This window comes from Bactrocera oleae, chromosome 5, assembly GCF_042242935.1.
Source record: "Bactrocera oleae isolate idBacOlea1 chromosome 5, idBacOlea1, whole genome shotgun sequence".
Taxonomy (NCBI): domain Eukaryota; kingdom Metazoa; phylum Arthropoda; class Insecta; order Diptera; family Tephritidae; genus Bactrocera; species Bactrocera oleae.
In genome coordinates this window covers 10,639,833-10,655,346 of record NC_091539.1, presented here as the reverse complement: position 1 = coordinate 10,655,346, position 15,514 = coordinate 10,639,833, and the positions used below count along the sequence as shown (strand labels likewise).

The window sequence follows — 15,514 nt, the reverse complement described above, 5'->3', positions numbered from 1 at the left end:
TTTTCTATCTTATTTTCCCATTGTAGCAAAAAAAACAATATGCTACATATTTCTTGCTTAATTTCCCACACAAGTCTTTGCATGTCGATTTTTTTTTAAATATTTTCCAAACTGAGCCATTAAAATTCCACATTGAGCCCCCAACCAATGCGACATGTGGGTGTCAGCCGCCGCCGCAGCAGCAGCAGTCATAAAATCATGCGCTTGTCAATTTCACTTTCTCGCCGTTTTTATTCTTTTTTTTTTTGTTTTGTTTTGTTATGCTCAGGTTGTCGCGCTGCCGGCCTCCACAGTGACAAAGACAATGCCAGTGACATGCATACATGCTCGTATATGAAATTCATTGAGTCCATTTAAATATTTAATTTTGCATTTTAATGGCAAAACGATGGCAAGGTAATCGAAATTCTCAATAAAATGTTTTTATTCTAGCTGGATTTGATTTTCCTCTATTTCGATTGTTTTTGCTTTCTTTATTATTATTATGCTATAATTTTCACTTTTGTTGTTTCAAGAGCACTTAAGCAATAAAAATAAATAAATTGTTTCTTTTCGAAAGTGCTAAGTCGTTCGTTGTATATATGTATATATAATATTATAAATATTTCTATAAAATATATATATCTTAGCTGCGGTCAGTGTTTGAAGTTTTTGATAAATTTTGTGGCCGAGTTGACTCATTTGTTCCTGATTTATTAGCGATTTTCGAAAGATTTATACTTTATTTAACACAATTTTATATTTTATTGCAAATGAAATTTATGCAGGCAGTTTTGCTTTTGTTCCCATTAATGTTTTCTATATTTATATTTCTACTTGTATTTTTTAGCTATGAATTAGTAACAGTTGAGTATGGAAGTTTTTTTGAAAAAGCTTTACATTTCGAATAAATAAATTTTGCGGATGTCATTATTAGATTTTAAGTTAAACTTATAATTATTAGAAATAATTTGAAATTTATTTAATTTAATTTTCTTTTGTGTTTTTATATATCACAATTTCATGTAATTTGTATTATTTTGATTTTTATGTTTTATGTGTTTAATTTTTATATGGTTTTTGGTTCTGCTGTATAAAATTTTTTTTTTTAATTTTTAATATACATATGTTATTTACTAATTATTTTTCTGAATTATACAATATTAACTTTTACATTTTTTCATTTAACCTTTTTTCTTGTTGTTTTTGTTTTTTTTTTATTAATTATTAATGTTTTATTTATTCAATTCAATTTTATAATTTGGTTTATTAAAATTAGACATTATTTTTGCTAATATTATTATCTCATATTTTAAAGTTTATTTGCTTCTTAATTCGATTCTTTTAAATGTAACTATTATTAATTAATTTTTTTTATTTGAGTATTAATTAATTAATTTGATAATATATTTTTATAATATAATTTACTAGTATTTAATTTTTTTAGTAAATAATCTTTTTTAATTTTTTTCGGCTATTATTTACCATATTTTTTAATTATTTTTTTATTTGCTTAATTTTATTTAATTGTTTAATATTTTTTTAAATATATTTTTCCGTCGACCATTTTTTGACTTATTATATTCCATTTATTATTATATTTTAAAATTTTTAAATTATTTAATTATTTTACCTTTTTTTTTAATTTTATGCTATAACTTATTTGATTTAATTTACATACGCGCTATTTAAAAAAAAATTATTTTTTAGTTTTATTTTATTGTAATTTGTTTAATTTTCATTTCTATAATTTTGTTTTATTTAATTTTAGTTTTTTTTCATGTTATATTTGTTTTTAAATTCAGCATTACAAAATTACATACTTTTAATTAATATAACTTTTTTATTTTTTTTTTTAATTAAAATTATTCTATATCTTTTTATAACATTTTTATATTTAATATCTTAACTTTTTAATATCCATTTATTCCCTTTTTATATTGTTTAATATTAGTATTTTAATATTACTATAAAGAAATATTTTTGTTTTAATCGACTTTCATATTTACTTGTTCTTTATACATTTTAATTTTTTTTTATAAAATAAATTTATTTTCTATATCTGAATCTTTTAGTGTTTGTTTTATTTCGTAATTTCGTAAAAATTTTATAAAAAAAAATTTAAAAATTAAATTTAATTAATAAAATTAAAAATAAAATATTATCAAGTAAAAATTAAAAAAAAGTTGATTGAATAAATATGTTTTTTTTTATTTTTTTTATTATTATTTAATTTTTATTTCAATATTGAGCTTCATTTTTTTTTAAATTTTTATTAAATTTGTATATTTTTATTATTTAAAATTTAATATATTTTTTTTTATAATATTTAATTTTGTTTGTTTTACAATCATTAATTAGATTTTTTTGTTTCTTAAGTTTTCTTAACTTAAGTAATTTCGTTTTTTCAAATTTAATTTCTTATCTCGCGCACCGACAAAAACAACTGCACCTTTTCGCGCAAAAACTTTATTGCACTTTGACATTTACATACCGCAATTTGCCGCATGCATGCAACACTCACTTAATGACTTTCCAATTAAAATTTGCACAAATTTTCGCCCCTAAAAGGCCACTATATTCCTTCATTAAGAGAATTAAATACCGCATTCCTTTTCTTTTGCCCGCATTCGCACACATGCAAATCACTTTGGCAAACCTCATTACAGCGCAAATAAAAACTTATTGGACGCAAAGTTTTTTCGAACAAAAAACAAAACAAGAAAAAAACAAAAATCACAGACAAATGCAGATCCACACGAAGATTCATTTAAGTAACCGACTGTTGAGCCGCTAAGTAACGATAATCTGGGAATGTGTATATGTATATGTGCATATATGTGTATGTTATATGTATGTATGTATATAGGAGTTGCGCTCGTAATTTTTGCCGTGGTAGCTTCTATATTTCGCTCAATTTTATGTTAACATGCATGTGTGTCTCTCATATGTTGCATCCACGCACACATATCGGGGAAAAAATTTCACTTATAGTTAATTTCTGACAACAACAATAACTTTTTCGCTGCAGTACAATTATTATATATAAGTCTCTTTATTTGTGTATGTGTGGAAAACTTTTTCTTTTAGCACATACATACTTACCTATGTGTGTATATATGCGCCTGTCAACAGCCCCGCAGTCGTTGAGACAATCGCACAAACCAAATCAGCCGCCAGCAGCGAAAACTTTGTCTTCGACATTTTCAATGATTTGCCCGGCACATTCTTTACCGCACGCCCGCCATACAGAACGCCTTATCCAAAGCATGCATACATGTCTTTACCGTTATTTGTTTGCAATTTTTTTTTGCCGCATTTCGCCATATTCGCCGTGTGTTGCCACAAGTCGAAAAAAAACAAACAAAAAAACGAAAATATTTTATTTGAGCTAATTAGTTTGTAATTAAGTACGGCATGAAGGGTATTGCGACATTAGTTCGCTTGGCGAAAAGCGAAGCTGGGTGTGTGGCGAAAACAACAAAAGTCACACAGCCAATGGCAACGACAATGGCAATTAAAATATGTTGCAATGGCAGGTGAGGGAAGGGATGCGAATGGGTAAGGCGCAGGACATATGTAAGTTTGTACACTGACACATGCATGTGCATATGCCGTTAGTTGCGCAGCTGATAGCAAAAATTACTCATGCCACAAGGAACGCCGAGAGAAATTACTCTTTCCAACTGTTATGTACGAACTGCAGACAGACTACTCAATGAAGAAAATAGTAGATGTGGCACGAGAAATGGCAAAATTGTGGAATATGAGCGCTGCTTTCAAAAATTTACAGTTATGGAATTATAATTATTAATTTTCGGAAAATAAATAAATATTCTAAAACTAAAAAAAAAACATAATAAAAGTTTAAGTTAGATTCCACAAAATTTTAAAAATCGCTGAAGGTCAAAAATATTATGAAAACAGCCAGATCATATTCCACATATAGCAGTTACATTCCACAAATATTAATAATAATTTGAACTTAACACATAAAATGTTCAGCTATACTCATTCCTCTACAAACATTTTAAACATCAATTCAACGTTGCAATCGTAAACTTTAAAAAGTTCGCCATATAGTACATATATAGTTACATTTCACTACCTTTGAAAATCGCAAATAATATTCCAATCGTCAAATCAAACATCAAGGCAGTGTTAAATGCATAACAGCACACATATGCCATATACAACAGTTACATTCCGCTACTATCTTTTACAAACCACCAATAACAGTCAACTGAAGCCTGCATAACCATTAACACATTATAGTTATTATTTTGCACAATCTTTAAAAATTAGCCCAACTTAGACCTAGAATTTTCAACTGTATTCCTCTACAAACCACAAATAATATTGCCACTGTCAAATCAAACATCAATGCAGCGTTGCATGTGCGGGCTGTCAAATCCGCACAAGTGCTGAAGCTATCATACAAATGTCAGGGAAAAGCCACAAGCAATAATGGGAGAGGCGAGCAGCAAATGCATTTCCAATAGCATATACCACAAGTTGATTAGAATGCAGAAATACTTTCAAGCAATTTACAACAAAACATTTTCAGCTGCGTGTCTTTGCAGCGCCACTTGTAGCTGTCAACTTGACATTTGCATGCTTCGTTGCACGGCATTTCAGCGAGAAAATGTGCGCGCTCAACAAATTGACACTATTGCTAATAACAAAATGTGGATATAACGAGCAGCAAGCGAACAAACGATTGCAAAAAACCTTAAGATCAAAGTGACAGCTAAGGTTTCGACTAAGTAGTACTGACGCGCGTTTCGTAGGTGTCTTTAAGCGCGTTGGCGCTATCGAGTGCACTCGTTGCACGTGTGCTTATAACATATGTGCATATTTCATTGCAATATTGCATAACATTAGGCGCTTATGCTACTCAAATTTTAATTGGAAATTTTGCAATTAACGGTAAAATTTGCAGCTAGACTTTAAGTGAAGAGTCACCTGGCATTTGCTACGTACTTACAGTTATATATTGCGCGAAATATATTGTGGTAGCAATTTACGATAAATATTTAATCTTGACAAGGTTAGACAAGTTAGGATTTAAAAAAAAATGGAAACGAAAATTACTGCTCATATTTAGGTAAAAAATTTAACCTTTTTGGTCCACCCTTTTGCAAAAACTGTATGTACATACTACAATAGCAAGTCTTATGTGGAATAAGGTGCTGATTTTTTTATTTTGCTTCAGATAACGCTCCTAGATGGACCAACGCCCATAGAGACCATCTGGAAATAGTTTATATCCAAAGATTGGCCTTTTAGTTATCATTTTGTATCAAAAATCAATATACAATTTTATTAGCCTGAAAAAAAATGCAATTAATTTTTTGTTAACCCTATAATAAATGGTCAAAGTTAAGCCTTTTTCAAGGCTATAGACTGGCCTAACCCCACAAAAGTTGCTTTAGTTGTTTTAAAAAATAAAAAAAATTGTTAACCTAATTGTTTTGATAGTATTGTTTACGCGATTGATTAAAAAAATTGGTGAGCCAATTCGCCTTTTTTTCTCGATTGTAATCAAACCGCTATGTTCACAATTTTAAAAAAAAAAATTTTAAATAAAATTTTCAAAGGAACATATCCATAAAAGTTCGCTGGCTCTTTGCAAGTAATCAAATCAAATATTTTATGTTCCATAGCAAGTCAAACAACAGTTATCTGACGGTCAAAGAGTATAGGTATGTGCACGCCAGACGATTAATCCTTGCCAATCGCAGACAAAAGACAGTGGAAATATGCATTTTTTTCTTCGCAATATTGCTGTGTGTGCCAATTGACTGCTCGGTATTGAATGCTATGTATTTATGTATGTGTGTATAAATGTGGAACTTTTTCTACTGTGCATACCAAAAACTGGTAGGACTGCTTATACAAGCCCGTCTATCGCATTTATGATTGAACATTGTTGTTGACAATATGAAAAATTGTGTATATAATATTACTTTCATTTATTTATTGGTTGGCAGTATCAGTTTCACCAGTGATTAATGCTGTCATTAGATTTGCTACACTGAAGCATGTCAGCTTTGAGTCCGCTGACTGTGCGCTCGCTAACTACTATTAAGGAATGCCTGGTTACACTTTCAATAGTAACTTTTAGTTAACTTGCCGTCACATAAGTTCTACAGCACTAGTCAACTAGGAGTACTTACGCCGTCTATAGATACATCGCTCGGACTCGAGGTAAACCTGAAGAAACCTTAAAATATCTTACAAGATGCCAGTCATGGAAGCTGCTTGAAAAGAAACGATATAGAAACAATCAAACATTTTGCTTCTTGCGAGTTGCACTCTTGTGGGATCAAGCCTACAACACTTCGAATATCACAACTTCATACAGTAACAGTTAAGTTAGAGGAAATGAACCGACTAAGGAGGTCTGTGTTGAGTTCAAGTCGTTTTTTCGATTGATGTGGTCTAACTAAAGCTGTTTTTTTTTTGGCTGCAGAAAGCGCTGTCATCAGCTCTACTCGTGTGATAACCAGCTTGCGAATCAACTATAAAATCTAATCTAAATTTTAGAATTTGCTACTGCTATGACAATGCACAAAATACCAACAAAATGTGTGCGCTTATAAACTGACACACTTTTATGCCACTTCTGATTACTGCAAATTCACGTTTTTTGCTCCTTTTGCTCACTATCGATCAACTTCAAGTTCATCAACTTAATCTACTTGTCAATTTTCTAGTGCTTTGCTTGCAATTTTTTTTTCTAAACACGCCATTCGTTAGGAAGCAACTCTAGCCGCTTACTCATAATAAGACAAAAAAAAACGCAATACTAAGGCAACAAATCAGTTTTGCAAACACTAACAGAGAAAAACTAGCAAATCAAACACTACTGTCAACACACAGTTTAACACTTGCCCTTGTGGCCAAATAAAAGAATTGTGAAAACATTTAAAAACATAGAAAAAATCACACATCCATAACGCCTGCGGTCTTGCCAAACAAACTCTTCCTACCAAACTTTGCGCAAACCAACTTCACTTCCGTGCCAACGTTATCGCTCTATGTGGCGCATGTGGCAGGAAAGCATCATCGTCATTCAATACTTTGCGCTTGAATGATGTCTTTCAATTGAATTCCATTGCCAATAGCGATTATTTTTTCTTTTTGAAATCAGCTTTAGAACAAAGCGTTGCCACAGTTATGTTGTAAAAAAGTTCCAAATAAAAAATGCTGCCATTTGTCATTTGTGTGTTGATTTCCGCCTCATGTGCTATGGCCAGCGGTTTGCAGCCACTATTGTTTTGCTAAACGCTTCAACTTGCTCCATCATACTACCTGACTGTTGCTGTGTCGGACGCTTTAACTGCGTGTATTTATTGCTTGCCACTCAGTGGAGGCAAGTGTTTGCTCCTTTGGCCAGCCAACCGTTTGTCGTTTAAGCTATATCTCGTTGTAAAGCGATTTTCAATTATTCAAGCGAGTGATTTCCTTTCGTCTGCATTTTGTGTGTTATTTTTTTTTCATTTGTTGCTATTTGCTTTCATACGGCACCACGTGTTTTATTTCGTTTGATTTTTGATGCAAAGCATCCGAGTGTTCTTCTTTTTATTTTTTCTATTCATTTTTTCTTGCATTGCTTCTACGTTGTGCTTTTATTTGTTGCGCCGCGGCACTTGAGTCCTTTGGCGTGCAGGAACTACATACTCGTACGTTAGTTCACTAACAGCTTAACAAGTGCAACATTGATGACATTTGCTGATTGACAGCTAATAAAGAAAAGAAAAACATAACGTGCTAACTTGAGGCAGCTACAATAGTATCTTTGTGTTTACTTACGCCTTTTTTGCGTTGCTTTTTGCGCTTTTCGGCTTAACTGCTTGATTGTCGTACGCTGAAAATAAAAAAATTTCGAATGAGTTTTTCTTGCATTGTGTGAATATTTGGACCTTTCATATTTTCCTAAACATAGTCTTATAGCTTTTAGCTCACTGAGAACAAACTGAACTACTCATTTTACTCTTCACGAAACTCCTCACTGAACTGATTTAAAGAACTACTCACTGAACCACTAGTTTTATGCCTCACAGAATTATTTATTGTACTCCTCACTGAACTACTCACTGAACTATTGATTTGATTCCTCATTGAGCTACTTATTACACTCCTCAAAGAACTATTTGACTCTTTATTGATCCACTCAGTTGACTCTTCATAGAACTACGCATTGCACTCCTCACTAATATTTATCAAGTCCAACGAAGGCATTGTGGCTATTCAATCTAAACCAGCAAATAGTCGCCCATAATTTCGTCAAGCTTTCAGCCTTTTATACCAGGTGGCTATGATTCAATCGATTATTGTAGCATTTGCCATGAATTGCTTGCGCGCTGGCAACACGTTTGTTTGCAAATTGCACTTGCGCCCCACGAAAACAAAGCCAATAGCGAGCGACAAATCGCTATTTTACAACCTGAAGCTTGGCGCGCTCATCAATGCCGTCAATAGATCGCCCTTTAAGCTTTGATGTGGACTTCTACTACTTTCTTTTTTTTTAGCGTTAAGTGCAGCCATTGGTCGCGACATGCCAACAAAGCGCTAGCAATGCGCGCTGCAAACATTTTTGCTGTTGCACTTGGAGCGCTATGCAGGCAATTCAAATATTATTCGAGCACATCGACGACATGCAATTGCCGCCTGACTGAGCGGGCTTTCAATGATGATATTATTTGGAAAAATAACGGTTGCAGGTCGCGTACTGCGCGCTTACACCGCCGATTGGCCAGTTGAGTGGCTGACCTGTGGCTCATTGTTGGTCAATCAGCATTAGGTGGGGTGGTGGCAAATGTTAAATAAAATAGCGCGAAATTCGCAGCATTTTTTTTTTCATACAAATACATGGTCTTTCATGCACTTGCAATGGTACAATGTTTGGATTTGCTGCGTTAATTGGTCATTTAAAACGATTTGAGCATAAAGCATATTTATTTAAAGCACCAAAGCTGGGTTAGAGTTTTGACAAAAAAATAACAAGAGCGCATTCATGCGGAATGCAATTAATTTTAATGAATTGCAAATTAAATTTGTTTTAAATTAGAATTTCTGCACGTTTACAGCAAAAGTGTATATATATTTGCAATTACTATCAAACTTTAACAGTTGATTACGGTTACGGGACGCAACGCAAACTTATAGCTAACAATAAACCACAATATAAATTTGACAGCTGAAACCGTTGCAATGCGTTACCATAATTTGCTATACACACTGCACGCCTCAAGCTAAAATAAGAAACAAATATAAGCTGTCTGCGTTTCGCAAAGCGTTAGAGTGTAGCAAATCGAACAAGCAATTCCTGTTGTTCAAACAGACTGACAGCACTTACGGTGCAAATTTGTTGTTTTCTTTCCGCGCCAAATAATATTTTATATATAAATTATATAAAAGAAAATGTTGTATTTAATAGGGTCTCCGACATTTTTTTTTCGAGTGTTACAAACTTCGGGACAAACTTAATATACCCTGTTCAGGGTATACGTATTAGCACTCATGGGAAGCATTTTTTTTTGTTTTTATATTTTAAGAACCTTAAAGTGTACGTTAACGAAAAGAACTATGTTTCGATTTAGTGAAAATTCTAGACTGGGATTAATAGTAAGTTAGCTCAATGATTCTTTTCACAAATTATTTTTCTTACCGAATCAGCGATGAAATATCTAAAGCTTATAAGTATTGCGAAAACTATTCCTGTGAATTTATTAGCTAGCTGAAGGCACTTCTAGCGTAGCACGTTATCAATCGCAGGAAGCAGCAAATTGCGTTTTTATGATATTTAATTTGCATCAATATTTCAGAGGACTACAGATGAAAGAAAATAAATTATACCGAAAGTGGTGGGTTATTGACATTTTATGGCTTAATTCCAACACTAAATCTTAATGCACTACAGCGCACGTCACCTATTGAACGGGATTATTTGCAGCGCACTGCTACAAATGTTGGCAAACTTGATTTGACGCGGCAACGTATCAATAAATACAATAAATGCGCTGACAAACAGATCGGTACGCGGCAGCGGCGGCGCATTTTGGCGCCTTAAACGCAGGCGGCACTCATAAAACCGCATTTAACTCCATGCCGCAGCCGAGCGCAACTTTATTGTTTGCGTGCGGTTTGTAGCGGTGCAGTGTTGGTACGGATAATGGACCAATAAATCCATTGGTCGTCAGGATTGACAGCGCCTATCAATATGTCATTTACTAGCGGTTGTTTGAACCTTTTGTTGAATTTACTTTAAGACTTTCTGTTTAGTTTTATTGCGGTGTGCATTTTATGTCGACTAATGGCCTGTTTATGATCGCGCTAGTGCGTTGATACCTTATGTATAGTACGTACGCTTGGGGTATAAATTATTTATTTCTTTTTTTTTATCGATTTTACAGATTCTGGTTTGCCGCCATATGGTGGACGTGAAGACTCCATATCGGATGATCGCATCGCACACATTCTCAACGAAGCATCGAGCATGATCAAAAATTCCACACCGGGCTCACTACAGCAGCAACTAAAAGAGGCCGAACAGCGACAGCTGCAACAAGAGCAACATCGACGCTCGGCGCATGACGAGTCGCAACACAGCAATGAGGATTCCAAGTCGCCACATCCATTATGCACCTCGCCATTCTATAAGAGCAACAGCCAATTGAAGCAGGAGCAGGAGGCGGCCGCAGCAGCTGCTGCGCAACAGCAACAGCATCGTTTGCGTCAGGAACAGGAGTTGACGCCCGACAAAATGGCGCGCATCTATCAGGAGTTTCTTATGCGTACGCCACGCGAAGCCGCCTTCCCCAGGTATGGACCCATAGCACAGTTAACTAATCTAACATTCTGATTTTCCTGATCTAAGAGCAATGTTTGGCTAAACCAATTAATTTTTTTAGTCTTCTACTTTCGCCTTTTTTCAGCGCTGCCGGTGGCATGCCCAGCGGTTGTGGGCTACCCAACATGATGGCTGCCGATGAGAATTTACGCCTCACTTATGAGCGTGAAATGGCTAAATTGCAACAGCAACAACAACAGCAAACTGCTGCAGCCGCAGCCGCCGCTAGCAGCTTGCCAAACTTCCCCAATTTCTCCAATTTGATGGCATTGCAGCAGCAAGTATTGAATGGCGCACAGGACCTTACGCTGACAAAGGATCCCAAAGACGCTATAAAAGTCAATGGACAGCGTGCCATCGAGCACTCCAGCAACTCTATGGATTCACACTGCGGTAATAGCAACAGCAATACGGCCACCATGCCGGGTAGTAATAACATCGGCAGTGGCAACAACAATGCCAAAGATTTGCTGAACACCGACAGCTTGGATCGCCATTCTAGCGCCAGTATGCCGTTGCATACGCGCAAGCTGGAGAGCAGTGGCAGTAGCCATACACCAGTGCCGCCAACAACTAGTAGCGCGGCTGTTTCCATGCATGGCGTTAGCAACTCCACCGCACCCAGTCCATTGAGCAATTCGATTTTGCCCCCCGCGATGACATCTAATGATGATTTCTCCGCCACCGCAAGCCCTTTGCAGCGCATGGCATCTATCACGAACTCGTTGATCACACAGCCACCCGTCCCTCCACACCACACACCACCGCAGCGTCCCACCAAAGCCGTCTTGCCACCAATCACACAACAACAATTCGATATGTTCAATAATCTTAACACGGAGGACATAGTGCGACGCGTTAAGGAGGCACTTTCGCAGTACTCCATCTCGCAGCGTCTCTTTGGCGAATCAGTACTCGGTCTCTCACAAGGCTCTGTTTCTGATTTATTGGCACGCCCCAAACCTTGGCATATGTTGACACAAAAGGGACGTGAACCCTTCATACGCATGAAGATGTTCCTTGAAGACGAGAATGCTGTACATAAATTAGTCGCCAGCCAATACAAGATTGCGCCCGAAAAGTTGATGCGTACCGGCAGTTATAGCGGTACACCACAGATACCGCAAGGATTGGCCAGTAAAATTGGCGCTTCGCTACCAATGCAAAAAATGATGAACGAATTGAAGCTTCAGGAACCAACACAAGCCCAGCATATCATGCAACAAATGCAAGCCGCTGCCATGTCCGCCGCAATGCAACAACACCAGCAGCAGGCACAAAGTCAACAACAGCACGCTGCAGCTGCTGCAGTACAAGCTGCACAGGCCGCTGCCGCAGCACAAGCGGCACACCACCAAAGCATGTTGTTGACTTCACCCGGACTGCCACCACAGCACGCCATCAGCCTGCCACCAACTGGCGCCGCTGGCAGTGCTGTTGGCCCGGGCACACCAGGTAGCGATAAGAAACCAATGATGATGCCAATACATTCGCCGCATCAAGCAAACGCAATGCGCAGCATGCACCAACATATGTCGCCGACCGTTTACGAAATGGCGGCGCTTACTCAGGATCTTGATACACAAGTGATAACTACGAAAATTAAAGAAGCTCTACTCGCCAACAATATCGGCCAAAAGATCTTTGGCGAAGCTGTGCTCGGCCTATCGCAAGGCTCGGTCTCAGAATTACTCAGCAAACCAAAGCCATGGCATATGCTCTCCATTAAGGGTCGTGAACCGTTCATACGTATGCAATTGTGGCTATCCGACGCTAATAATGTTGAACGCCTACAGGTGATTAAGAACGAAAGACGTGAAGCTAGCAAGCGACGTCGTTCAACCGGGCCCAACCAACAGGATAACAGTTCGGATACATCTAGCAATGACACCAACGACTTTTATACCAGCTCGCCCGGTCCTGGCTCAGTCGGCTCATCCGTTAGTGGCGCACCCCCGAATAAGAAGCAACGTGTACTCTTTTCCGAAGAGCAAAAGCAAGCTTTGCGTTTAGCTTTCGAACTCGATCCATATCCAAATGTGGCCACAATCGAATTTCTTGCCAATGAGCTCGGTCTCGCCACGCGCACCATCACGAATTGGTTCCATAATCACCGCATGCGTCTTAAACAGCAGGTGCCACACAATCAGCCCGGTGCCGACAATCCAATACCCAGTCGCGAGAACACCAATTCAACGCCTTTCGATCCCGTCCAATTCCGCATTCTACTACAGCAGCGTCTACTTGAACTGCACAAAGAACGCATGGGACTGAGTGGGGCACCAACGCTACCATACCCGCCCTATTTCGCTGCCGCAGCGCTACTTGGACGCAGCTTAGCTGGCATGCCAGCCGCCGCTGCCGCCGCAGCCGCTGCAGCAGCCAGTGCTGGCGGCGAGCCTGACCTACACGCGCTCAATCAGGCTTTCAAAGAACAAATGCGCGGACTTGATCTCTCAATGAGTTCTATGAAACGTGAACGCAGCGTCGACTATGACGACGAACTCGACGAGAGTCATCTTAGCGACAATGAGTCGCTAGACGGTGTTGATGGCACTGGCGATGACAAGTCCCTCAGCGGCGATTACAAAGATGGCGGCTCAAGCACGCCCCGCACTACGCCACTATCTAACGCAGCCAGCTATTTACTGGGTGGACTGAATGCAAATATGCGTAGTTCACGACGCAAACCAGCCGCACCACAATGGGTCAACCCCGCCGGTCCAAGTCTAAGCACAGATACCAATGGTATTGCGTGCGCGACAATGACAACAGCAACTGGCATCCCACAGTCAGCAGCCGAACAAGAACGCATCATCAATGGTGTTTGCGTTATGCAACCGTCCGATTTTAATCGCAGTGAAGCTGACGAAAACGCCGATGCCAATCCGGAGGCGCACAAACACGTCGAAGTAGGCGAGACCGACGTGGAGCAGCAGCGTTTCCTGGAACCGGAGGTTCGCATAAAACAGGAGCAGGAAGATTGTGACAGCGACACTGAAGCAACGCCGCTTTCAACAACGTCGCCAACAAGCGAAGAGAAGCTAAAAGTAATCAGCGAAGACAAGTTGCGCATGGTGCGCCTACAGCGGCACAGTCACGAAGACGAAGTCACGGCGCTCGGCGTGCCAACAACGAACGCAACAGCGCCGACAACAACAGGCGCAGCAAACGCTTGGAATTATTAATACAATATGTGCGCTTACGGCGGCGTTTGTTTTTAAAGCTAAACCAGCTTTTGCGGATGCTAAAACGTGTGGCGCGCATGCGTAACTTAAAATTGTGCAATCTGTGGTGTAAAGCGCGTTCACACGCATCAAAACTAGAACGAATGAGCGTTATTTCGTTTGTTCAAAGCGTTTTGCTTAGAAAATGTGTAATTCATTTACAAACTTGAAAGACAATGAAGCGTTGTGTTGAATGAATGGCATTTAAATGCTGTGGTTTTTTTTATTTATTTCCTTTGTTTTTTTTTGGAATTTCATTTGTGGTCAAAGACTGTAAGCAGGTTTAGTAGTAGTTGTTGTCTTTTTCTGTTTTTTTTTACTTGTTTTTTTTTTTTTTTGGTTTTGCTTAGTTTATAAACTCTATTCGCTTAACGCATTTTTAACACATACTTCTCTTCATACATACATACTTAGTTTAAAATGTAAATAGTTAATAACATTATAACATACCGTAGTAGTGAACGCCCTGCCACCGCAACTGTAAATAGTTATTAAAAAAATATATACACATAAATATATATAAAATATACATTAAATCAAGCATTAAAATTTAGTAAAAATTATATACAATTATAAAGAGATTACAAATGTAAAAGACGCTTTTGTGGAAGCATCTTTTTGATCTCAATGGTAAAATCAAAGTAAATTAAAACAAAAAGAAATGGGAAGAAACCTTGCACGCGAAAAATAGCGCTAAGTAACATGAAAAGCCTGCGTCATTATTATTCAACATTTAGGCTGAGTATTGTTTAATAAAAATAAAATTAAAATAAACAAACAAAAACAACAAAATACATATTTGTTGAACGCCACAAAAAGTATTTGTATTAAGCGAGTGGCAGAGTATAGCAAACCAAAAATGGCATTACAATATAGCATGTAAACTAACAGAGATAACGCTAAATATATAATATATATATACATATAGACATAGGTATAAATAAAATAGCATGAAGGTAGAAAATAAAAAAAAGTGGTATTTGGCCTATTAAAAAAGGTACAGGCATAAATACATATACAAATAAAAACTATACATTTATTAATTAAATATTATGTACGGCATTAAAAGGCATTACAGTTAGGCATTTGAGTTAAAAATAAAAAATTAAAAATAATGTGAAAAAAAATTAAATAAATTATGCGTAGCAGTTAAAATAAACACGTAACAATAATAAAGAAATAAAAATAATTAATAAAATAGCATAAGTAGTTGTGAGGAATTAGGGTTAAGACATGAAATACGTAATTGAGTAGAAACCTTGGCACTTTCAAAGAATTATGCGGACAATGAACGAAAAAAGCTGATATATAAAAAAAATTATTAATTAATGATAAAATTATTAAGTAATGAAAAATTAACAAAAATATTGATAAAAAATTTAAAAATATAATTAATAAACTTAAAAAATATTAATAAAAAAAAGCTAAGAAAAAATTTAAAATAAAATTA

The 15,514-nt window shown here is 36.7% G+C and overlaps 1 protein-coding gene across 4 annotated transcripts in view; it reads left to right on the top strand.

The window, feature by feature from the left end:
- The window catches only part of ct (homeobox protein, cut), a 207,895-nt gene extending 192,381 nt beyond the window's left edge, over positions 1 to 15,514 (top strand). For all 4 annotated transcript variants that reach the window (XM_036371098.2, XM_036371099.2, XM_036371097.2 and 1 more), the window contains exons 7-8: positions 10,401 to 10,809; positions 10,899 to 15,514. In XM_036371098.2, the coding sequence (XP_036226991.2) occupies positions 10,401 to 10,809; positions 10,899 to 14,025 (3,536 nt within the window). In that variant the 3' untranslated portion in view covers positions 14,026 to 15,514. The remainder of the gene's footprint in view (positions 1 to 10,400; positions 10,810 to 10,898) is intronic.